General features: G+C 41.8%; 1 protein-coding gene across 1 annotated transcript; it reads right to left on the bottom strand.

Moving 5' to 3' along the window:
* Positions 1–2119: 2119 nt before the first annotated feature.
* ICOS (inducible T cell costimulator) lies at positions 2120–11709 on the bottom strand (the record flags this gene model as incomplete). The annotated part of the gene is made up of 5 exons (XM_082484287.1): positions 2120–2209; positions 2829–2941; positions 4366–4704; positions 5648–5686; positions 11631–11709. 5 exons carry the CDS (start codon positions 11707–11709, stop codon positions 2120–2122), a joined length of 660 nt encoding a protein of 219 aa, XP_082340413.1.
* Positions 11710–26724: the final 15015 nt, after the last annotated feature.

The raw sequence follows: 26724 nt of genomic DNA, 5'->3' as shown, positions 1-26724 counted from the left end.
AATATTTTTTTTAATGGTGAAATCAGTGCATTTGTGAATGTACAGAGAAGAGTTAGTTTGCTGGGGAGGTCAAGTAATTTGGCAAAGGTAATGTGGCAGCATGATGAGAGAGAATGTAATGTTACTCAACACACCAGGATGCCCCTATACATCTCTGCCTATGAGCTGGTTATCTAAGCAGGGTACCTGCTGTGAAATTGGTAGTCCCCACTTCATTTGATGCTTTACTTATTTCCCCTTTGCTTAATGTCAGAGTTAACAATCTGCACCTTCTCTCTGCAATATTTCTATGTATTTAGGTTTTTGTTGAGGAAAAGCCTATTCTTGACATACTAGCTTGTCCTCTTCATGCCTGACAGTCCCTGCTTGCCTTATCAAACTTGAAACCATCGTTCTGTTTACCAGACAAGCAGGCTATGTATCTTTCATAATACTGTCCTCTGACCAATATTTGTTTTTTCGATGAATTACAGAGAGACTTGTAATCAATGCACCACTCTGCTTCCAGCAGCCAAATGGTGTCTGGCAACATATCCAGGCTGGATTCCCAGTTGGTCATTTATGGTCAGAGTTTTGATGGATTTCACAAGCAACATGAAGGATTGACCATTTAATTCATACTGAAGGGTCTAAGGAATTTGAAGCAGGCCAAGTAACCCCAGAACCCATTGGGGAAGTAGTAAAGGTTTCATGTCCAACAAGAAGATAATTGCAATGCAGAGTCCACGAATACACTGGCCTTATGGACTGTGTTGTATTTGTGCTACAAGACATGTGAATAGCAGAGATTGTGCCTCTTAGTTTAGGGACATATCCTGCAGGTTTTAAATGATTTAAAGAACAATTGCAGTCTTGAAAGTAATATATTCCTCTTTTAGTAAAAGAATTCAGAATTTAATTACATGAGGAGCCCCAAGGTGTGAATGGCAAAAAAGTATTGATAGCACAAATAAGAAAAATGCAGAGATGCATACCAGAGGTATTGTGTCACAGTGAAGTCTCTGCTGTGTTCTCTCAGATTTTGTTCCCCTGCTGTCCCACAGCTTAGTGTAGGAGAGCATGCCTACGTGCTGCAATCTCCTAGTGTGGTGCTAAGAAGTTTGACAGCGAATCGGAGGCTGAATTGATCACATCAGGCTAAAGTAGCCCTAACAAAAGGGCATGTGTAATACATTGACAGTGCTTCATGGTTGTGCCACAAGGATTGGCATTGGAGGTAGTCCTTTTTTTTTGTCCCCAATGAAAAGTTTATCATAAAGGACACTGTAGAAAATAAAAGTTCCCTCTGTAGCAGCACTACAGGAATCTACTCTCAAGCTAACTCACTACATTTTCTTCAACTAAAGCTGACATCTTTAACACATTGTTAGCACTTCATGTACAAGTCAGTGGATCAGGCAGTGTGCCAGTTAACACACAAGGCTAGAGCAAAACACAGCTCAGAACAGTACTGGAGTGGGTGTCTCATGACTGAGCACAGGACCATCATGAGAGATCAGGGAGGCTGGGAAAGGTGAGGAAATGCTGATTTCCCATTGTCCAGGTTCAAGTAGCTGGAAACCTCTGCTGCCAAAATGTCCATGACACAAGCAACTTATACCTGGAATAGGAATGGAGAATTAGTTTCATGCAACCCCCATACATCAAATTCTGCTTCTATTCTGTGTCCAAAACTGCTTCTGGCTACTATGCAAGGGCTTAAGTAGGACATTTCACGTTCTCTACACATTGTTTGCCCTTAGCCAGTAACACTAAGTAAATCTAGCAAACCACTACCCCAGAGAGATTTTGGGTACTGCACATCATCTGAAGAATCTGAATGGAACAGTTTCACATCTCTTCTTCATGCACAAGATCATTACTTTGCGCTGATGTGAAGCAGTTGCATTTCTAGGAATCAGCCCACCATTTTGATTCAAAAGGTTTCCAGAGATTTTGCTTTTCATTTCCTCTTTGTGCTACATGGCAGCATGAACTCCATTAACAAGCTATTGTAACAATCTCGCCCACTCCCCCACTTAGAATCAATGGGAGACACAGCAAGCAACCCTTTCCCTCCCAGGAAAGCCTTGCAACAGATACAAGCAGAGGTACAAGTACAGCTAGGCTTAATACAACCTCAGATTCTTGTTTTTTTAGCTGCATTCACTGCTGCCATGGGCATGTATTCACTGTTGTACTCATGGGAGCTGGATTCACATTGCTGATTCTGCAAACAGAGAGAAAATGCCATGAATTTAATTTGTGGTCACTAATATCCACCACTCCTGCCTTTGTTATTTAAGTAGGGCAGTTACTCTGACTGTTTTCAGTGGGAATATTGAAGTCAGAATAGACAGGAACTTATGTAGAAAACTTGGAATAAAACAAACTGAAAATGAAAAACACACATTGTCCAAAAGAATAATTAATGTCCATTGGTCTCCTTTCTTTCCTGAGCCAACTCGTTCTTTGTTGAAGTGGGTTTGCTCCAGAACAGAGCTGGAATTGCCACACTGATGATTTGTTTCCCCTTCTTGAAAAAAAAAACAAATCAGGTGAATTGCTTACCAAAGTAATTTTGCTGACCTGTTCAGCATTTCTGCTCTTTCCTTTGATTCCCAGCCTTTAAATCAATAAGCAATTCTGTCTTAGAAAAATTAAATCTGAGCTGCTGTCATCAATGACTGAATTTCAGTGATAAATTAACAACTCAGTCTCTTCGTCAAAAAACACATCACATACTGAGTGAGTATGTGCCTGTCCCACCCTCTAAATCTCATTAAATCAAGTTCCCCATCCATGACCCTTGGAAGGAGGGTTCTGCAGAGTCTCATAGACTTGCTTACCTTGTTCTTTAAGCAACAGACTATAACACAGAAGACGCAGCAAATCATGGCAAAGATGATCAGGCCAATAATTATCCATGACATGAGTCCCAATGAAATGCAGTCTTCCTTATCTGGAGATGGGGAGGCAAAAAAAGCCGTTACTGATAATTTGCATTTTCCTCCCCTAGAGATAACTTTTCAAATTCTTTCCCCTCTTCTCTTCATAGTAATAAAATAGCAAAAGTGAGCTCTGGAGAAGGACTTTGCTGAGGTGAAAAGCCACTTTGGAATAGTGTATTCGGGAGGAAGCAGAACATTGCAGTTTTACAGAAGGAGACGTGAAACTGTTGGTACACAGGGCTGAAAGTGTAGACTGAAAAGAAACCAAGCCAGGCTTGAGAGCGTGATGGTATTTCAGATCTGAACAAGGCTTAAGCTTATATTCAGTGAATACCACAGGTGATTTAAAGGGCAGCCTGGTCAAAAGAAGGGTAGACTTCAGCAGTCATGTTTGGATAGGAAAGCAAGCTGAGGGACACCAGATGACCCTTGCCCAGATCTAGGAGAAAATATGACAGGGCATGAAACATCTGCCAATAGCTATGAGCATCTGGCTATCTGTACAAATGGAAATGAACAGCTTTGGGAAACACTGCAGACAAAAAAAAAAAAACGATGTCACAGCTTGATTCTGAGAAGCTGTTGTAAGTTCAGAGAGAGCTGAGAGCTAATTTGACCCAACCACATAATTGTAGCCTTAGCATTTCAGCTTCTATCTTTGTTTAGTCCTGGTGTTGAGAGATAGGAAAAAATGGCAAGGGAAGGACAAAAGGCAGTACTATGTTGCAACTGAACTATATGGTAAACCAAGAAGGCGTGTGAGCAAAACCATTTGGTCTTTCAGCTTAATATACCAAAGGCCAACTGAGTGAAAGGCAATTCAAAATTAAAGCCTGTGCAGTGAGTCTTCTGAAGTTAGTTCAAGCCCTTCTCAGCAGCTGTGGATCTCTTCTGCCCTAGGAAGGCTCTAAACCAGAAGGCCTGCTTCAGAGAGGTGAACACCATCTTCTTCACATCAATGTGGCATCAGAGTTCCATATACCACTACTAGCACAGATGTTTTACAGCTGATGATTGTTTTTAATCCTAGGCACATGAAGAGAGCTTTCAGAGTGGATTTTTTTCCCCAGCTAGAAACAATCTTAACATTTACATTCAGCAGCTTGGAAAACGGACAATAGAAAATTTCTGCTGCAGGCAAAGGTGGGACCGCAGTAGTCCAGGCAATGTAGTCTACTAGCCTGGGTACCACCAACAATATGCAGAGCTCAGCATAGTCTGCAAAAACCTGCCCAAGAAGGTGAATAATTATGGAGAGGCCATGCTGAGCAGTCTGCTAATACATCTCCACTGTTACCAGCTCCCTGCTAAGTAGTTTTAAGCTGACTTGGAAATATCTGTGCAAACTCTAGTCACATTTTTCACTGCAGCATAGCTATGCCCAATGTCTACGTATTAGTAAACTGAAGTGAGGGGAGAAGAGAAGTAATCTTACCTCGGATGTACAAATAGGTTTCTTTCAGCCGGCAATCTATATAAGGAGGGGGTAAGAACATCTCCAGGCAGTAAGTGTAAACGTCAATATGCTTGCTTTCCAGATTTTTAAGAATGAAAGTGGTGCTGCTATTTGAATGCTCTGTGTGACAGTAGGTGACATTACTCTTGGGGATCTTTTTCTCCTTGTTCAAATGGAGTGCACAGATTTCCTTCTTTTCGTGCCCTTTGAAGAGGGTCATGCTGAACTCACTCACATTTTGGGGGTTGGGGAATGTGAACCTGAAGTTTCCATTTTCAAATTCCACCATCACCTGGGGGTCAGAGTCATGAGGCTGATCTGAAGACATGAAAACATTAAGTATAGTCACTCACAGCAATGAGAACAATCCCTGAAATGTTAAGAAACTCATTTAAACAAAGCAAGTGAACCATGTGTTTGAAACTTAAGGCACATAGGTACTCAGAATAGTCTGGCTGTGGAAAGCAACCTGTACAATGAGATACCAGTACATCATTCTGGTCATGTCAGACATTACTGCGAAAATAAATGAGATGAGATAAAACCTGGCCTGTTATTTGCTACAAGGCTGGAGAGGTCACTGTTACCGTTGGATCAGTGAGTTACTTGATAATATTTAAAGGCCTCCTTGGACCAAACACTATATGGACATATAATTCCAGCCTGAGATTGATTGTCCTATTCATAGATAAAACAAGGTGGGATAAAGTTGATAATAATTATCTCTGGTTTATGGTTCATAATCTGCACCCTAATGATATAGCTGAAAAATTAAAATGGGATGTGAACACAAAATTCTTACATAAGTGCGTTAACCACAAGACCTATCTTTCCTTTCTAGAGCAAATAGTGGTTTGAGGCATGACATAAAGTTTAAACCTAATTACTTAGATGACTATAGCAACTTTATCACTAACATAACGGGAAGAGTAGAGGACAAATGTCACTGTATGCATGCTCCCACATGCAACCCAAAAATCACATTTGACCTTCCCAAAAACTGTCTGGAAAACTCTTAGATGCAACTCTTATTTCACAAATTTCTTGGAGAAGAAAAAGAAAATAAACTGACAGAGGACCTCCAGCTACCTCACAGTTTGACTTTGTAAAGTCAGTGACCGATAGCATGAGAAACTCCCTCAGACAAAAATATGTTATAGTGTGCTGTAAAAAAAATGACAATTTTTTTCTTCAAGGGCAGTATTTTCTGATCTAGAAAGGCATTTAAAACCATAAACCAAATTATGCAAATGTGTCTTACCTATATTTTTGCATGGTCTTGATGAGCAGCTATCAACTCCTGAAAAATACAAAATTGTTTCCTGTTTAAAATTCAAGAAGAGAAATGCAGGAACAGGGGCTAAGCCGTGCAATGTTAAGATGCTGAAGTTATTTTCTAATTTGTGTCATTAGCCTATCTGATCCTGTCTCTGCTACACTATAAAATCATATGATGTGATAAACGCACGAAATATAAAAATCAAAGCAGAAAGAAAATGCATTGAGCAAGAATATTGATCATACATATAGCTTTTACAAATTCTCAAAACACCTCCACAAAGTAGTAGATGAACTTCATACATAGAAGCTGAGATGAAAGTAAAATTTTCCCCCAAATACTGAGGAAATCTGCCCCCAAATAAATGAACGTACTTTTGATTTCTTGTGAATCCAGAGTCCGCAATGAGCCAGCATTATACTTTATTTCCAGACCAAAATGCTCATTTTGGTCTATGTTCATTCATGTTTGCCCTACTGCTCAACACTGCATCAAAGTATCTTCTTATGGCACATCCAGAATGACTGTCTGGAAAATGCTCCAACGCATACAGCAAGAAAGAATTCAAGCAATGCATATGGTTTCGTTCCTTTTCGAATAGCAGCTTTTTCTCATCAGGATTATCAAACTGTATTCAGTCCATTGTGCACAGGCAGCCTCCATTACGAGAGACAGGCACATTTTTAATAATTGTTCTGGATTTCTTTTTTAATCCACTGCCTCCGTCACCGCCCACTATGGCAATACTGAGAGTGGAATTTCCTGGCTGGGTTTGTGGCATGTACTGCTTTGACATGGTTTGTATGTCAGTACTGGCAGCATAGCACAGCCTGATAGTGCTTCCTTTGGAATTTTTCTTTTTGCAATACTCTAAAATTAAAGTTACAGACAGCTATGTAGTCAAGTAGAAAAAAACTGTATACGTTTTTCCTGTTTTCTGGTAGCCTGAGTAAGAAAAATACTCTACATCAGGATTTTATGATGCTAAGGAAATACGGGGCAAATACTTAAAGACTTTGATGTTACTGCTACATGGTAGTATAGATCCACAGAGAGTAGATCCCCAATTGTGCCAGGTATTGCACTGATTACACAGTATAAATAATCTTTTTCCCAAGGCACCTCTTATCTTTGACATCCAGCCTACGTATGCACAGGAACAGAAGATTATTCTCATTTGGGTACCTTTGTGTTCTCTCAACTCTTTCTGCACTGAGGCAATCTTTTAGTGCCCATGCTTTTTCCTTCTTTGAATTCTTTCTCTCCAATAACTACCATTGGCAAGGGCATTGAAATGAATGATACTCTTTTAAAATATTTTTAGTGTGACACATAAGCTAATGGACTTCTGGAAGACGCTTTGAGATGCTCAGTTGGAAAGCAATAGAAACTGTTATCCCTTTTTGATTGATCTACCCTCTTCCTAGTTATCACACTCTTCCTGGTTTACTGTGCACAGTCAGTGCCCTTATCTAATTCAGCGACAGTTCTAATATCTGTACTTCTCTCAGGACTATTACTTAAGTCTGTGATAACAGACAAGGTATTTGGCATCTTGTACCACTGGTGTGAAGATAAGACAGACAAAACACACAGCTCGCCAACCCACAGTGAAATAGAGCTCTAGATATGCTGAAGGCACAGATACAGAAAGTGGAAGCCCTCATAATGGTATATAGTCTGAAAAGCTGAAAGCAAAGGCCAAATAAAGAAACAGTTCTTGATGACTTGGATGTTGCATGGTGAAAGGAAACAGCTGCTATGAGAACAGCATTTGAAATAAAGGTCTTTTAAAATGCTCAGTAGTTTAATGGTCTGTAGTTTGGTAACATATACCTTTAAAATTAAGCCTAACAGCAGACAAATTATTTAGGGAAGGGCAGAAAAAAACAAGTGTAGTGGTATAGCACAAGCTATGGAGCATGGTGAATATGTAAACTGACTTAACACTTGGGAGAAGTATGCACCTGTAGCTGAGACCTCTACATTTGTCACTGGTCATCTGAGAGGAGAGGCAGATGGTGACTCTGTCAGGGCAGCTAGAGAGCCACGCAGTGCCATATTGCCCGAACGCCCCAGAGGAGCAGAGGGCTACCCTAGTCTGAGCACTAAAGCAACAGTTTCGAATTTCCTTTCTCTGTTTGTCTCTGGGAATTGTTCGATTTTGCAGTTAGCTAATGAAATCGCCCTTTCATATTGGGTGGTTTAAAATGTTTGTCAGAGATCGTGGTTATAATCCTTGTTTTTAATGGAAAAGGGCAGAGAGAGGTCATTAAGTATGTAGTTCATGTGACCTCACGGCAAGCTGAAAGATCATTTTGTCCTCTCAGGCCCAGAAGCCTTAACTGCCTATTTTCAAGAAAGACTCAGTAATGTATTTCTCTGAATGAGCATTTGGGTAAATGTAATGCAATTATTATTCCTCTGAAACAAGTGACCATATAGAAGAGTGTACTTAGCATAGTATAAAGGGAGCACATTTTAAAATTAGATCAAGAGTGCCTGAGATTAAAACACAAAATTGTCTACATGGATGACCAAAATGGGTGAGATCCAATATGAATTTCCAACTCACTAGCTATTCTGCATCAGCTCCTAATGTGAATGCTCTCACTTGCATACTAAAAGGTGTCTTATTCCCCCACCCCTGTGCCTGATTGCTGATCTCCTGTGCCCATTTGTACCAGTTCATTCCTAGGGTAACCCTATGGACTTGTAATACTCTGTGGTTAATGGCCAGGCACATTTGGGATGTCATTTGCCAAGCTATAGTCAGAATAAATGTACATTTAGTGGGATGGGAGGTAGGAAACTGGGGCTTAAACATCCAATAATACTGAGAGATTCACTCAACAAACCTACCTAATACTACCTCAAAAAACATGCGAATAAAAGACTACATCACAGTATTGTCGAAAGTGAACAGAAAAATCATACTGGTTCAGTAGTAAAAATGCTTATTTTTGGCCATAAGGTTCCTTTTTGGTATTTTTCATAAAAGAGCTAATTCAATTGCTTGTGAAGGGTTTGAGACAAGAGGAAACAAATCTTTCATTCATTTCATAGCAGTGTCACACTGTGGAGTTGCATAGTGTTCCTGGCTTGCCTCATGTGAAGCAGACTGTCAAGAAAAATATTGTAGTTCAGATGTGAATACAAGAGATGAACATGTGTATGAAAGTAACATCTTGCTATGCTAAACTATGAAAGAATGTGTGTGTGTGTACATTCTATGTATATGTGTATTTACAGCCATGTACATTTCTGTCTTGCTTTCACCTTTACTGCAGTGGGAAAGAACTTTGGCAGAGGTTTGGGAATTTCTATGGTAGTGTGCTTGGACACTGAGGCCAATGGAAGGCAGGTTATTTTGGTTTGAATGGGATTGCAATTTTCAGCTTTCTGGTTGCTCTTTGGCAGACCCAATGCGATTTGCAAACATCACCAATCCATTACGCATTTTGGTCCTAACAGAAGTTTAAAAACTACTTTCAATTGATTTTAAAACTCGGGGCTTAGGGTAGGAGAATAGAATACTCTTGCTTGGTTACCTTGCTGTTTGTTTTATCTGCCCCAGCTCTCGGAAAACTAATTAGCTGATAAAAAGAATGAGTATAATTTCACTTGTGTGTGTTCTCCTCTGAAGATGAGCAAGGAGAGTGCAGACCCTGCTTTTAAAACAAACACATTTGGTTTGTTAGTACTAAATGCATAATGAAACCACACACAGTTTTTTAAGTTGCTATAGCTTTGACCTTTCAAGGCACTCTGAAAGATGACACTGACAATTCAGTGCCATTAGTCATATGCCTAAAACTAACATGTTCCTACATTTCAAGAATCAAGGATTAAGAAAGGAAAGCAGTGCTTCTGGGCAAAGCAAATCATGGCCAGAATTACTCTAGGAAGCCATTGATAATCTGAATTATTTCTATTACATAAAGGATGTTGTGAAATATGGAAATTCTTATAAAATATACCACTAACACAGCAGCCATTCTTGATAATACTTCAGACACCCTTCTAAGAAATGACCATGATTTCCTCTTGTATTGAGATCTGTGGGTGAACAGTGATAATGCTTTGCAAATGTTGGCATGCAAAAGCTCATGTGCAATGTTTCATAGCAAGAGCCTCAAGTGCTATGGAATCCTACAGCTCTGTACCCCAAAATTCCATTGCCTGTGTTCCTCTACAGGCACCAGAGAGGCTCCATGCTCTTACAAACAATTTCTGTAACACAATTAGGTTATCAAATCGTAATACACATATACACACATATATGACTTTCTGTTACCTATTTACGTTGAAAAAAACTGTCCATAGATCACAAATAGGGCTTGCTAATCACTAAGTCAAAAACACACCAACATCTCAGAACTTACACTGCTTTTACGCCCCAAAATTTGTCACAGTGCTTGTAACGCTCTCTGGACCACTAGCTTGTTCTCGAAATGAGAGCATCGTGTTAAAGTGTCTTACATCAAGATGATCTTTTACAGCCATTTTCTTTTTAACAAGAATGATAATAATTAGTACTTTTTATGCTGAAAGCACTGTAAGGGAAAAAACCTGAGAGACACCATTTCTTGTTACAGGCAGTCTCTTTCTCCTGCCACCTCCTCTCTCTAGCTCCCTGCCCAAATCCTGTCCTCCATATTTGAGTGAAGGGAGAAAGAAGGGAGAAATGCTGGTAGCAGATAGAACAATTATTTGCACCCTGAACATTGCAGCCCATTTCTTCTCACGAGGAATGGCCTTTTAGATAGATACACATGTAAAAGCATGTTGGTCAAGTATACCTGCTAAATTGACTAGCTGAGAAATATTTAACAAAATTGAGAGGATTTTTTGTTAGTAGATTTAAGAATAACTATTCAAAGAGAAAAAGAGCAGCTCATGTCCCTTTAGAGATACTGATCACAATCCTCCTTCCCTGTGATTTCACCCATTTTTCAATCTATCTGAAAACTCAGTATACTGTCGCTGTATTAGTTAACCTTCAGAAGGGTACCTGCATTGCCTAAAGAGCTGGAAACTGGTTTTTATTTAAATGAAAACTTAAATTCTGTATTAAACCTCAGGAGTACTTAAATTCTACAGAGGGAATGGAAACCTATCCTGGATCACTAGAATTTCAGAGGCAAACGTATTTGATAGCCCTTGGCACGACCTTCAAAGGACCATAGATGGTGCTTGGTAACTGTGCGTACTAAATCTCAGGTCCTACTTATATGACGCATCATACCAAATCCTTGGACAGTACATGTATGAAAAATAAGACTCTTCTTAATCAGATATTATCTGTATTTCCATCCTGGCCCTGTCTCTAGCCATCAAGGCTAGAGACAAATGTGAGCTCTGGTATTGTACTTCGCATAGCTGGATTAAACACTGAATCTTGTAAAATGCTACATCGATGTTTGTGGCTGGACTGAGATCAGTGCTGTCCCCGTGTACCTTCTCAAACACAGCATTAGGAATGCTATGCTTCCTTTTAAGTCAGTCTGCATTTCAAGCCTGCACCAAAATGATCTTATTCACTCTTCCTTGCCATATACATTTTTCACAGTATAAAAATTCCCTGCCCAAACAAGAGCAGGTTTAATATCAATAATTTGCCTTCTCTTTATTAAGCCATTCACTGCTATGCTGCTATAAAACCTTCTACCCAGCAAGGAAAACTGGCTGGAGCACTAACACTGAGCAGATGGACTAAAGAGTATAGACAATGAAAATTTGTACTTTTTAGTTTCAGAGCAAATGCCCTGTACTGGCAGGGATTCTCTTCCCGCCAACTCTAGTGATATAAAAGTTGAGAGGTCTTTTTGCAGCTGTTTCTCTTAATTACCTCTATTCCTCCAACCCCTTGGTATCATGTCTCATTTACTGTCTCCCATCATTGGTTGAGTTATATTCCATAGAGATGTCTACTGCAAGGAGAATAATCCAAAATGCTACTCACCATACAGGGCTTCAAGCTGAAAGCAGAGGACACAGAAAGTTACAGCAACCGTCTTCATGGTTGCCTGACACAGAGGCATCAGCCTTCTGCCTGCTGTGAAGATGGGGAAGAATTCATGAGTAGAAAAGGAAGTGGTTTGTGGGCAATAGGGGAAATTATATGATAATCAGAAGGACTTTTTAATTTAACCCCTGACTACGTTCTAGCTATGTCAGCATTAGCTGTCGCCCACACCTGTGGAGTTCGCTGCTTTTTTTTTTTCCTACCTTGCGGCTTGCTGTTGCAGACAGAAAGATGAAAGATTTTCTGACATTACGTTTGATGTTCCCTTATGCAAACGCTGTTTCTCGTTAAATCTATCACGACAGAGGCTATAGTAATCTACAGTACACTTCCTGCAGATGGCCCATGGTCAGCAACTTGTTCCTGAAATTAACTTACAATACATACATATTTGCAACTGGCAACCTGGTTTCTCTCCACCAGTTTCAGCTGGTCTTACATAACTGATGGTCTTGCTCTGTGTGGAAACCATTTGTCAGCAGGGTAGGAATCTCTTGTATGTCCTGGTCCTGGAATTCATTGGAAGAACACGTCCAAATTGCAGAAGGATCCCCTCAGCCCTGTGACTTCCTGAAGGCTCAGTCCGACGTAAGAATTCCACCCTGGAGGTCAGGCTTGCACTGCATGGACATGAGAAACTTCATGTGGCTCTGTGAGAGGAGGAGATCTGACCCAGTGCCCTCAGGCCTTAGGTCAAAAATTTCTCTCCTTCCCTCTCCCTGTTTTTGTGCAGCATGTTCTACTCTGGCCTGCTATCCATCTGTAATCTGGGAATGTTTTAGGACCCTTTGGGATAACATATTCTACAATCATTTAGAACTGGCTATTTATTTATGCCTATAATACTAATTTTAGTGCAGATAATGTGCTGGAAAAGCAGCTTCTAAATCATGTTTAATATAGTAGATGGAGTTAGCATTTCCAATTGCACAAAGACACAAAGGACTAATGGTGCCTGACAGACACTCCTGGGGCTGAGTGCTTGTAATGGTCCTGCAGTGGCACCAATAATTTGTGAATAACAGGACTGGGTTACAGATTCACTCCTACTTTGTACTGTGTGAATAAATTGTCACGTGTTTGTTTACTCTTCCTCAAAAAGTGATTTAATTTCTTTTACTACTGCTGCTAAGGATCTGTTCACATGGACCCTGGCAGAGAGTTGTACTCTCTTCAAATCTTGGCAAAGCCCTGCAAATCTTTGCCTTTTGTTAAAATAAAATCAGTGCTAAGCCTGAGTCAAGTCAGGATTTGATGTAAATTTTCATCTCTGGTCTCTGGAGCCAAACTTAAGCAACTCTAACTAGAGAAAGTTTCTGAAGTATGCTTTTAATTCTGAAGCTCAATAGTAATATATGGAGATTCAAGCAATGATAAAGCTGAAAAAAAATACATGTGACTCCTGAGCTTTGCCTGTGAAGTTATGACCCATGTTGGGATCTACTGAGGTTCCAGGTAGAACCATCTTTCCCATCCCCCATAACAACTTATGGGAAGTGCTGAAACAACAGAGCAGCCCTCTCCTGGGACAGGACCTTTATTGCCACCCAAGTAAGCGTAGGACAAGCAGACAGAAAGGCTTTTAGTAAACAGCGCTGCTGCTGCTGCTGCTACAAAATTAAGGGAGGAACGGAATCGTGTAAAGTACCTCCAAAGTACCCCCATCCACAATTTTGGGAGAGTGTGCTGACAACACACCAAAGACTGAGTCCCTACAAAGCCTACCGCTGGCTGGGAAGGCTAATAAAGGTGTCAAAGCTTTAGCTATTTTTTTGCGAAAACAAGCTTTAAAACAAATCAGTATTGTTAGATCACACTACAGCAATTTGAGCAAGTCCCACTGTTCACTAAACAGCTTGTATTTGTCCTCTCTTTCTCCTGTCTTTATAGCTTCAAGTCTGGAATTACCCCTTCTTGTTTTCTGCTTCCTGGCACTTGGGATTGCTGGAACACACTGCTCCCTTTGTTTCAAAAGGGTCTGTCCCAGGGTATACTTTCGGATACGTTTGGCAGCACTCTGAAATTTGATATAGACAGTGATTTCTTTTGGTGGTCAAGTGTATTTGATGATGAGCCAGCAGAGCCTGAGGCACTGTGTATGTGTATGTGTATGTTCACAAGCAAAGAGAGACAAAGTCTATATCCAGGCCAAGTGCGAGGGATGCTCACCTTCTAGTCCCACACCAACAGAGACTCCTCTGTTGCCTTTCAATCTTTCTGTCTTTGCCTCCCTCCTCTGTCAGTGCTTACCTACTTCACAAAGACATTATGACTGCAATTCAGAAGTGTTTCTTGCAAATACTACGGTTGGTTACAGTTAACCACCTGGGACAAGCAGTCTGTTTCCACAACACGCTTCCTATAACTGCAACTATTTTTGCTCACAAACACGTGTTTCCTTTTTCCATCCTCACTCATTTCTCTTTGTCTTGATTTCCACTCTCATCCACACACGCCTCTCAGAGCTGACTTCTTTCCTCCTCTAACCTGACTATCCCCCAGTCCCTATCTGCCCTTCCCTTCAAGCAGAGGCTGCTCTTCAGCACATGCAGTAACTCCTTTCTGGAATGTGGCTTCTCCTTTCCCCAAGCCCCATTCTTTCTTTGTGTCCTACCCCCAACACTACAGTGATAAACTCCTTTTTCTCCTACTATGTCACTTCTGACTTGCCATCACTGACTATTAACAACCTGGAAAATCCTTACGGGAATTTTTATGCCTTTAAAAATGCATCCAGTGATACACTCAGTTCCAAAGAGAAATGGGCTTGCTTATCCTTTGGTCCATACACCAGTCTTCTCTACCACGCAATTTTCAATGCTTCTGCCTTCTAACTCCAAGCGACTCGGAAAACAGCACTTCTGCTGCTTCCCTAAGGAGACTGATTCGCAGCAGATTGTCCCTATGATGCATGTTGTATATTTTTCTTCGCTCTGTTTAATCACATAATTCTTATTATATTTACTGTTACCACCCTAAACAATATCCATGTTAGCAAAATGCTACTGCATTGTTTGCCATGAAACAAAGGTGGTGTTTACATTGAAGTAGCTTGTTCTGTCTCACCAGCAGTTCTCCACTTCTGCTTGCAGATGATGAGCAGTTGCCTACAGCAATATAAAATATTCTCTCAATAAAATGTTTTGTGATTCTTTCTGCAGAGGCAGCTACAATCTATCCACACAAATTATATTCTGCTGTCTCCTGCTGCTTCTCATTCTTTGCTTCAATATCTGGCCTATATTCTCATGACTCTAGGTCATTCCCTCAGGGCTGGAGCCGAAAGCCTCCACACTCGCCCATTTTCGTTTCCTGTCCTCCTAATTGAGAAGGGGAACAATGACTTTCACTGTGCTATTTTTAAGATTCTGTGATGGCTTTAAATCCCACTTCCCATCTGCATCACTACCTTTTAGGTGTGTAAACAAGCTGCAGTCATTTGAGATGTAGAGATTTCAGCCTGAAATGCAGCTCAGGTGCTCCCTCGTTTGTTCTGATGCCTCCTTTGCTGATATATTGGTCTGATGTCTCCCACAGGCCCGTGAGGCATGCTGTAATATTCTCTCCATCAATGTGCCACCAGGGTTCAGCTCAGCAGCAGAGCAAACACCTCCCTGCAGATCAGATCTAATGAGACAGTCCCTGTTGGGGTGTGAGTGTGTGTGTGGCTTTGCTTCTTGGTACAAGCTCAGGTACCCCATGCCCATGAATCACTTCTTTTTTTTTCTGGATGATGCTTGAGAATGTTTCATTGTCACTGACTTTCCTAAAAGAAGAAAAAAACCAAGGAGTTAAGCCCACATCTAACACAAGTAAGGGCATTGACTTATACATTCAGTCAACAGGTGCTAAGTGGCAAATTCAGTTTGTCTAAACAGGTTTTCCAGAGTGGTGGTAGACGCCCCTGGATGGGGCTCTGAGCAACCTGATCTAATTGAGGATGTCCCTGCTTATTGCAGTGGGGTTAGACCAGATGACCTTTAAAGCTCCCTTCCAACCCAAACCATTCTATGATTCTATGATTCCAAATGCCACCTCAGACCCTGTGACTAATGTTTTGGACTGGCTGGCTCAAGGCACTGAGAGCCATCTAGGCAGAAGACTATCCATCTGGTCTCAGGAGCTACTATGCCTCTGCATATCCAGCCCTGTGCCTGCTGCAATAGTTACCTAAAGAGGTACCTAACCATTTCTCCAGGACACAGAGTGTAGGTAGGTATGCACGAAGGAAGGCCATGTGCATATGCTGGTGGTGTGGACTGCAGACCTTCAGGATGGCTGTGAAAGGTTTACTATCAACAAAGATAACAACCATGTTCCTACCCTTCAAGATATACTGGGAAGAGGACTATGAGCATTAAGTATCTTTCAGTGGCATATACCTGAGTATGCAGGGCTTATTTAGGAGAATACTTGGGTTGTAAGCAGCCTGGGTTCATTGGCAGTGTTGCAGAAGGAGGAGGATACCTTCTGAAGCCATTACAGTTCCCCTATGGCCAACGTGCTGCTGAGTGGGACTTTGCACCAGTGCCGCTTATATCTAGGTTCGGAAGGGAGATCTTCCAGAACGGATAGCAAAAATGCAAAACCCAAATGAAGTGCAAACCTGGGCACCCAGACTGTTATTGTCTTGCCACTTGTAGAGCAGTGCATGACAAATACATGCTGATGAGCTGGGTGACCATGAAAGTTATTCTGCTTTGGGATTTGAATTTATTGTCTTTTTGGGTGTGACAGTGATGAATTAAACACATTCTGTAAAATTTTCACACCCCACTGTTTCACAGGTTGTAGTAGGATGGGGACTCCTGTTATGTGGTTATCTGGTCAGCTGCCTCAGAGAAGTTAGGACTGAAAGAGCCACATACTTGGGGTTTGTGGTGTGATTTTTATCTCGGCATTGTTGTGATTACTTTTTAAAGGTAAACTTTTGCTACCGCTGTGTTGACAGTGTAACAAAGGGGAACTTTCTCCAACAGAAACAGCCCCCAAAGTTATGATGCATTCTAGCAGATAAGAGGTAAATCAAATGTCATGCTGAAAATTGCAAGGACAGGTGAAGCAGCACAACCCTGGCTTGGACTTCCAGGAACACTGAAGTGGCTGAGGACACACAAGCCACTGTCAGGTCCCAGCTGACTTGACATGCTTTTGAAAACCCTGTCTTCCAACTGTTTTCAGGCCAGGCTTTGCTGTTGCTCCAGTGATTAACTGGAGCTAGGCTTAGACAGCTCAGGCTTTGGTGGATTTGGAGGAGTACAAACAATGAAATCACAGCTTTCTCAAACATGTAACTAACTCTCCTCTATTTTGTGTCTGTCACTCAGTATCTCACAGATTACTGCCTTGGGAACAAACTACTTTGTACACGTAGGCCAAAGCTACAGAAGGCAGTCCGCCCACCCGCAGCGCAGAGATCACTCGCTCTGTCACACTCAATGCTTGGTCCAGCCACACTCCTCTTATGAGTGCCAGAACAAAGTCAACCAAAGATGGGCACATTGCAGTACTGTGTCATCCCTTGGGCTCATGTGGCAAGGGACCGGTGAAGGGTTTGTTTCTCCTTTGTCAGGAGATGCTTCCAAGAGCTGCCTTTCAGGTTGAGCTCACCTGGGTGCAGTGGAATGGCGGGAGCGGAAGTGGGGCATAGGGCCTTCAGAGCCAGGCCGTGGCTGAAAGCCCTCTGTGTCCCACTGGTGACCCACCACACCAGCTCTGCGTGCACCTCTGCTAGCAGAGCCCACAGGCTTAAAGCGACCCTCCCACCTCAGGAGGGCGTTGGGGTAGGGCTCAGCCGAGGGAGAAGCACCCATACAGCCCTCCTGCTGGGGCCGGCGCGGTGCCCAGGCGCACACAGCCCCGCAGCGGGCTTCGCTCAGCCGCCAGCGGGTCCAACCCCCCGCGGCCACGGCCGCTGCCCGCCTTCGAGGCAGGAAACCGCGGGCGGGTCTCCGCGGGCGGCCGGAGCGGGGCGAGGCCGCGCCGCCGCGGGGAGGCCGCACGGGGGCGCTGCCGGCTCGCGCTCCGCCACACGGCCCCGGCCGTGTCCTGCCTCTGGCGCAGGCCCGGCGGCGCCGGGGAGGCAGAGCTGTGGCGGGGCTGCAGGTCTCGCCGCGGCCAGGGGAAAGGAGACTGGAGTGAACCCAGGTATGCTGTGAGCGCCGGGCAGGCTCCTCCCCGGCCTGGCTGCGCAGCTGTGTTTTTGGGGAAGTATTTTTGGGTGCCAGACTGTGGTCTCTTTTGCTCTGACCTCAGCCCAGCAGGGCTCGTGGCTTCAGTGCAGCCCTTCTGTGGTCATACTGAGGCACCCGGCATTGGTCTCTGGTTGCTGGCCTTTACGAAGATATGAATGCACTCTGTGGTTTTCTAGAATCCCACGTGAGTCTCCCCACATACATGTGGCTTTATGTTTAAAAGGTGGGTTTTTTTCATCGGAAAGAAATTCGGAAACCTGCACAGCAGAGGCCAGTGCAAAGTTTCGGTCTCGGATACTTGCACGTGGAGGGACAGAGCAGGCTTCTTGGGGCTCAGGAGGTTTTGAAAATGTCATAGTTGAGAATGGGAAGTTCGGTCATCTGTGTAGGCATTTGAGCATTGTTTGTCTGTGCTTGCTAATTTGATGAGAAAGAACGAAGTGTAAAAACAATGACTCTTTCCAGCAGGCCAGGAAAGACCAAGAAGCAAAGGAGTTTGAATAGAAGCTGCTTTTTTCTTTGTGTCGCTGTGTTTCACTCTGATTGTTAGCAGCCCCTCCTTAGGGGAGTGGGTGTGGTTTGCTGGTTCCAGCCAAAGCCCAGGTTGACTTGATAGTAAAATTGTGATTACCCACATCCAGAGCAGAGATGCTTCAGGCTGGAAGGTCCCCCTTACTACACAATCAGTAACAATTTACTGAGCCTAGTTATATTGAGGAACCTGTTGAAATAAGAGCATTTAATTGATAATGCATAGACTTACTCATTATCGGTACAGCTTGTGTGGCCATACAGGGTCTGGAAACATCTATCATGCAAAATATGTTAAAGGAAGTATGTGGTACTGGCCTGCATGTGTTAAATTGGAAAAGAGGACAAAATTCTCACATAAGGGCACTCATCACATCCTCAAGAGAATGAGGAAGAGAATCATACTAGTACTTTATCTTGGCATTGATACAAAGTCTAGGATACAAAAGAAATTCAGAGTAAAATGAGGTCTGTCACAGCAACCCTGAGTTCTGAATCCTGGCCAGAAACAGTTCCCTGCAGCCACACAGAGGCTCCAGTGATCAAAGGCATCATCTCCAATCTGCTCGGCAGACCTAGAGTCTGCAGCACAAGCGTTTACGGTATGGTGTCCAGGGCAGTTCTGGGCAGGGGTCTGCCATGCCTGTGCAGAGGGAAGACTCAGCCCCTGCATAAGCCGTTGGGGTGGATGGCGCCTCTGATCAGCTGTTGGACTGTGGTGGCTTGGCTGGAAACCCCTGCAGGGTGTGAAGGTTGTTACATCCCTTTGTGAGCAGCTGAATATGCTGTGACTGAGGGACAGCTGAATGGACCGTTGGATGCAAAGGACCAGGGAATCACAGCAAGTAACTGCAAGTGTGTAGCTCATGCAGACTTGGAGACACTACAGTGAAGAGCGAAGGAAGACAACCATACCTCCAGGGAGGCTGAAGGAACTCCCCAGAGGCCAGACAGAACTCAGTAGAGTTTGCTGCCACTCAGAAAGTCACTGAGCAACATTAAGCCTAGGAGCAACATTAAGCCTAGGAGCAACTACCTGCCTGCAAGAATGCAGGTGACAGGATGGGGGTTTTCTATAAACCCTTCTGATTTGTTTGTTATTTGTCCTAGAGTACTTTTAATCCATTGAAGCGTAGCTTAAAAGACTTTGGTGTTCTTCAGGAGCTTACTGTAAGGGAGGGGTCTAGGCACCCCTCTTGCAGCCAGCTTGGATGCTGTCACGACTCAAAAAAGACTTTGTGGTAAAAATTAGAATGACAATGAGCAAAAAATAGAAATCAGATACGTATATTCTCTAGAGAACATAAGTGGTTGAAATGACTACTCTAAAACATCACTTTAACCACACTGATCACATTACAAATCACCAGAGGATATTCTGGTGAATTGGCCTTTGACATGTAAAGACTCCAAATTTCCTCACTGAAGTTCCCAGCCTCCATGCACCTCCATGCTCCTGGGAAACAGTCATAGCTACTTTGTAAGAATAAGTTGCACAACTTCTTAATGGCTGAACCTGGACCTTCAAGATAGCGCATTCTTCCTCATTTCAAGGGCACTCCACGGCCATATATTACCATGTCAAATCAGCTTGATTATCAGGGACTTCACCCTGGGAGTGTGACCAGAAGAAACTGCAGTGCATGCAAGTTACAAAAGTTACTAGGCCAAGACACAGCACTCGAAGCAAAAGCAGCTAGGTCTGCAGCTGCCCGGCTCCCATCTTGATCAGCTGTCCTTCTGTGTTTCTAGTGCACACCCTATACAGTTCAGGGTGAACATACTCTAACTAGCTCTTAACTGGATCACAGGGCAAGCCTAAATGCAGAAGTATCTAGTTACATTCAGGCAAGCTCTGCAGTAGCTAATAGACCTTTGTTCTCAGAATAAAACCTCAGTAAGCTCGGCTCAGTCTAAGCTGTTCCAGCTACTTTTAAGTTGGCCTAGGCAGATGTATACACATCATATAGGAATGTGCAGCTCCCTGCTTGCCCATGACTGACTGCTGGCAAACTTTAAAGAACAGGCTTTTCACGCTTGGTCTCTTTGATCTCAGCTTTGTGGTTGCTGGTCATTAAAAGTGAATGTTTGCTTAGGAGTCTTTTGTTGTCCTAGCCAAAGTACTTCTTCAGTTTGGGATCTGCAGCCTCATGCAATTCAGACTGAGCCACAGCAAAGAACACCCATATCCAGAGAAGAAGTCAAGCAGCCTGCTGCAATGTAGTGAAGCTGGGGAAATAGAGGTGTCCTTATTGTTTGTATACATACTACAGAATCCTGGATTTTCTGTGTCCTCATCTTAGTCAGGTGAGTTACAAAAACATCAGCGTAAGAGAAGTCCTCAACCTGCAAATTTTTGTAGGTTATGAGAGTCTTTCGGGATAGCATTAACATAGGCTTTTCTTGTTACATTTCTCTCTAATCCCCCACTGTTGGATACTTACCTGGGAGGCAAGATACTTGACCTATAGGGTTTTTTGTTCTCATCTGGTACAGCCAGCCCTTATGTGTACACTCTCATGAATTGTTTAGATGACTATCAGAAAAGGTGAGAGTTGGTGTTTCCCTGTTCTCCTTGTGTTGATATTGCTGCCAAACATTAATTACATTAGTGTGGGGGAAGAATCATAGCACTGTTCATAAGCCTAACTTCAGAATTCCTCAGGAATTCTTGCTGGGAGCTGCCTTGGTTTGCTGCCAGGCCAGGAATGGAGCTATGTCTCATCAGATAGCTCTGGGAAATATGGTTTGATAAATCTCAGTTTTCTCTCCGTAGATCTGTTTATAGATCAGCTGCTCATTCTGTTGTTTCAGGTGACCACTGAAAAGTCACACGCATACGTCCTGTCTCTAACTCAAAGTCAACTCTTCTTGCTGCTTGCCCTTTTTGGTTGCCAGAATTCATAGAATCATAGAATGGTTTAGGTTGGGAGGGACCTTCCACTAGACCTGGTTGCTCGTTCTTTATCCCTTGTCTGTCTGCCATACTTCAGCAGCAGCAGAGGTAAGTTATGGCCATTGCGAAGCTGTTAGCAATGAAATTGCATTCAGTACATACCACAAAGATCAGCATCACAACTGATGCTTGTTTTTGTTAGCTGAACTATCCTCCCTTTGACAAAAGTGGCCCTTCAGGTGCTGCTGTGTAACTCTTCAAAGGTGCTGATGGATGTGATTATATTCCTATTGGTTATCCCAGATCTTTTTTTAAGACTTATGCCTGTGCCTCATATGACGGGGTGCCTGTTGTGGCGCAGGAATTTTTAAGCATTGTTGGTTTTGTTGGTGTTCACAGTACGATGGGGAACACACAAATGCATTGCTTCTTATGCTAGGGGTCTTACTGCACATGCAATAAACAATATAGGGTTCTTTAGTTACCAAGTCATTGATTCATGTTATATTGATTTAGGCTTTTTGGTCTGCAGGCCATTGGCTTCTTTTCTTCTGTGCTAGGTAAGAAAAAAGCTGTAACAAAAAAAAGTAAGCAAGCCAGTCATGCCACTTTACTTCTCACTGGGTTGCTGTGGTTACACTATGTTTTCTAGTGACGTCAGTGAGAACTCTGTAATGCTTGCATGATGGACTGTTTTGGTGTCTCTTTTGCTTGAAGAAAAAAAAATAGTTGAAGGGGAAAAAATTAATTTGTCCATTTGCATGTTTCCCTCTAGTTACGTTTTCGTAACTAGGTGATTAGTGTCAGTGGTTTTCAGAGGAGCAAGTGGTGATTTTTTTAATTAGCTTTATATAATACAGCTACAAACGATTCTAGTTGATATGGAAACATAACTATTTTTCCACTAAGAAAAGAAGCATTTAATTTTTTCCAAGCTTTGAGAACTACTTTAGATATCACCTTTTGTCTGTCTAGGTTTTTCTGCTGTTTTCAAGGCTATTTGAGTTTTTTCAAGTTCTTACATTTCTTTTGTTATGCAGAACAGCTGATCATCCTTGTTTACCTGGACTCGGAGTCCACAGGGTTTCAAAAAGTGACAAGATAAATGCATGGAAGAGGAATCCGTCAGGGTTGTTAAATACAAAGACACAACCCTTTGAAGTTCCTGAGCTGCTTGTGAGGGAGGGCTGGGACAGTATTTTAGGAAGGTTTCATACCATTCTTTCCTTGGTTTTATACTCTTCCCTTACATCTGCTCTTGGTCACTGTTGGAAAGTGGACAGTGGGTGGAGTGCATCATTTGTCTGATCCACTATGGGCTCAGTTATGTTCTTAGGCTCTCATTGCTGCTGACTGTCATAGCAAATTGCAATTTGGTTTGACAAATAACATTAAAGCCTAAGTGCAATATCCTGCATGTTATTTGAAGCTCATTGGACTGTAATGCCTTTTGGGTGGGCTTATTGCTTTATAAGAAAAAGGTGCCACTTTGGGGTGGTTGTATAGGTCAACAACTGCAGGTTCTCTGACTGACCTGTTATTTGCCAGCCAGGCAGTTCACCCACATAACAGTCTCCTGCAATACAGTCAGTGGTGGGAGCAGTCAGATGTGCTCAGTACAAAGGAAGCGAGCAGCCTTGAAAAAAATTGTCACAGAACTCTGTGAGCAGACTGTGTGCTTAAAGTGAGAAATGTCTCGTCTCCTAACAAATTAACTGGTTAGTTACACATCCAATTCAAGCAAGGGCTATTCCTGATTTCACAGAGGCTGAGACTGTTTAGCTTCAAGAAGGGAATGCTCAGGAGGCATCTTACTAGTGTATATAAGTACCTGATGGAAGTTGTAAAAAGGGCACAAACAGACTTTTCTTAGTGGTGGCCAGTGCCAGGAGAAGAAGCAATATAAGAAATTCAATTTAAATATAAGAAAACTCTTATTGAGGGTAATCAAACACTGGCACAACAGCTGACCTTCAGCAATGGGGTTGGACTGGACAATCAGAAGTGCCTTTCCACCTCAACTACCCCATGATCCTCCATGCCTTTGTTCCAGGCAGTCTGAATTGTGGCATTCTCACCAAAGGGGAAGCGCTTTCTGCTTCACAACCTAGGAATTCAAAGGTGGGAGTCACCATCTGTACAGCTGCTGCAGTGTCTTTTAGCATCATTCCTACCTTTCTTCTGCCTGCTATGTCTGGTCTTGAATCATGCCTGCAGACACTGTACAGCAGGTACTATTTTATTAGTACTCACTTATATTGTACTCTTCTTGATTACTGCAAATAATAATATTACCACGTACAAAATAGATCAAAGAGTTACTGCTGCTGTGTTGTCCTACCACAGAACTGAGTGTCTTTTGGTATTCCCACAGCCAGTGAGTTAACAGTGACTGTCTTATTTTGCATCTGTGGAAGGAAGAAATAGAAACTCATCATGAAAAAAACTGCTAGAGATTAATTTTCCAACAGCAGCTGTCTGTGGATTCACGCAGAAATGTGACCATACAGTAGCCTGTAAGGCCCAGACCACTCACAAAGGCATAAACTTAAGAGATTTCAAAACAAATATGGGGAAAAGAAAGGAACCTACAGGGGCAAACTTAAGACCCATTAACAAGCCTGAATTGCCTGAATTTAAAAAATGCAGGAGATAACCTTTTTTTTTTTTTTTTTTTTTTTTTTATTAAAAAGTCTCTGTATAATAGGTGCCTAGTGCAGACTGCTTTGGTGACAATAAATACATATGTACAGCCTGTCTTGCTGTTGGAAATCTCTGTCCCAGAGTGAGTTAGCTGCAGCAGGGCTCAGAGCCAAGGGCACAGGCTGCTACATAGTTTGCCAGGTTCAAAAAGATGAGCTATGATATCGTATGCTTAAATACCTACAAACAGTACAAATAGGATACATGATTGCAGTATGTGTGTGACTTGGAAAGGGAAAAGAAAAATTAAACACAGTATTACCAGATGGAAATTGATTCAAAAGACTAGTCCTTGGTAGGTAGCAGCACCTAAATGGGTGATATGACTTACATATGAGTTTTTCAGATCAGAGATCTTTCTTGCCTAAGAAAAAATGGTGCTTATTGGTTTTGAACCTTATACAGTTAATTTCTTATGTTATAAAAATCTACCGAGTAAAGGATGTTTAAGTGTCTCAAAATTGTTGAGATCAGTGATTCCTAGTTCTGTTCTCATCACTAAATCTGCTGCTGGTCTGTGCTGTAACAGGACAGTGTTGTTAATAGCATACCCTCTTTAGTAATCTCAAAGAGCTTTAATACAACAAACAAATAAATCATTATGATGTTTACTATTAGATTTGCAAAGTTGCAAGATAAGAATTTCCCAATCTGCATCAGTGCAAAATTGCAGTCTTTCAGAGGTTTTCAGTAAAAATAAGGAAGGCTGCTGAAAGTGCAGAGAGAGTGAGCACTCTCCTAGGATAGTCAGTGGTCTAGGCATGTTCCTGCCTTTGATGTGGGATCAGGCAGCAGCGATCTGTGTATCGCACTTCCCAGATGAGTACCACAGGCATCGGGCAAGTGGCTCTTCTCCTTCCTGTCTCTGGCACTGAACAGAAAATCGAACTTTGACCCAAGGAAAGTTTTGTCAAAAATGGTTTAATTGCTGCATGCATGCACACACACACAGAGTTTTTTAATCAAATGAGCATTCTCTGTATGAACTTTCTGGCTAATTCTAATTATGTGAAGGTGACTAATAGAATCGACTCACCCACCACTGGAAAGTGGCAGTCATGCAGTCATGCATGCCCAAGTGAACAAATTGGGGCAGGAACTAAAGAGAACTCTGCATGACTTGTAAAAAGCCTTGGTTTGAGAATTTGCTGGAGTACTCTATTTAAACACTTTACGATTACAAAAATGCTATGGTATCTCTAGTGATCATCAGACCATCAGTTTCATGTTGAAAGAACTGAAAACATCATTTCAGCAAAACATGGAAATATTTTCTAGTAACTTGACAGAAACTGGCAACACTTCATTTTTCAGATAATTTATAGGTTTTATTTCGGAACAGAGTCAAGACAATGTATTTCGGAATAGGTTTTTTCAAGAGTTTTTATTATTATAAAGTGTGGGTTTAGGTAGCGTGGGAAGCATTCAGAAACGCTCAATATAGACCTATGCATATCTCATATGTGTATTTCTATATTATTATATTTCATTGTATATGTTTAGTGGAGTTAAATCCTAATTCCACTTTCCCAAACTACCTGCTTCACATACAAGTTATCTCTAGCTTCCACTCTTCCAATTCTGTTGCAGGGACAGCTTTCTGCAACACTTAAAGATTTCACTAAACTTTACCCTATTGTTACTACTGTATGATAAGTAAGATTTTGTGATTTATTAATGAGCTTAAAGCCATATGAATGAGCTTTTAGTATGAGTCTGAGTAACTAGCTACAAGTGTCAATGCTTTTAATCCACATATTGGCCTCCAGGACAATTAAATTCATACAGTAAAGAAAGGATTAAGTTAAAAGGAAGTTGTAAAGATCCAGTTGGGTCCAACTGGCAGTATCGAAAGTTCTGTTCATCATAATAATGAGTTGAACTTGGAATCACATAATGGTAAACTACCTATAGCATAAAAAGAATTATAATCAGAAAAAAAGGCTGACTAGTTATTGAAAAAATAATTATACCTTCATTACTCACTTAAATGTCATAATTACAACAAAATTATTCTGCTTTTATTGTAAGATGAGAAAGGAAGATCAACACAATAGTTTCTGCTACATTTGGCCTTATCTGGATTTAGTGATATTGAAGTTTCGTTACCTTTTTACTTTACAGATTTGACACATACATAACTTCTGTTCTTTTCCAAAACTAGACCTATGAGAATAACTAGTTTTATTTTCACTGTCCAATCTGAAAAGAATCTGAAATTTGGACAAACTAGGAAGTTGGAAAAAAAATAAAAATTTGTTTGGCAGTTTTTTCAGTATAAATTCGATATAGTTAAAGTAAATTTTAAAGTGAAACACTATTTCAAAGAAGTCAAAGTATTACATTTTGAAATACCAACATATTTCCTTTTATTCCAGAATTTTTATGTACACAAAAATTTGCCAAGACAGATATAGACAAAATGCTTAATGTGAGCAGTTTATTAGTGGAAGAGGATATTCAATACAAATACTTCCATCTATCTAGAGCAGACCTAGATGCTGAGTGTTTCCTATTCTGCAGGTTGGAAAGTAACACCAAAAGCATCCATGTTGCCACAGCTAAACTGACTTTTGGGGGGAGATCATTTAAAAAGGTGCTGCATTTAGAGATGACATTCATGCTATTTGTACAGAGAGACTGACATCCTCTCACTTCCTCCAGACTCTTCCTTTTGCAGCCTGACTTTCATTCAGGTACTGGGCAG

Source organism: Vanellus vanellus (genome assembly GCF_965231255.1).
Source record: "Vanellus vanellus genome assembly, chromosome: 5".
Lineage (NCBI taxonomy): Eukaryota > Metazoa > Chordata > Aves > Charadriiformes > Charadriidae > Vanellus > Vanellus vanellus.
This window is presented reverse-complemented; position numbering and strand designations above follow the sequence as displayed.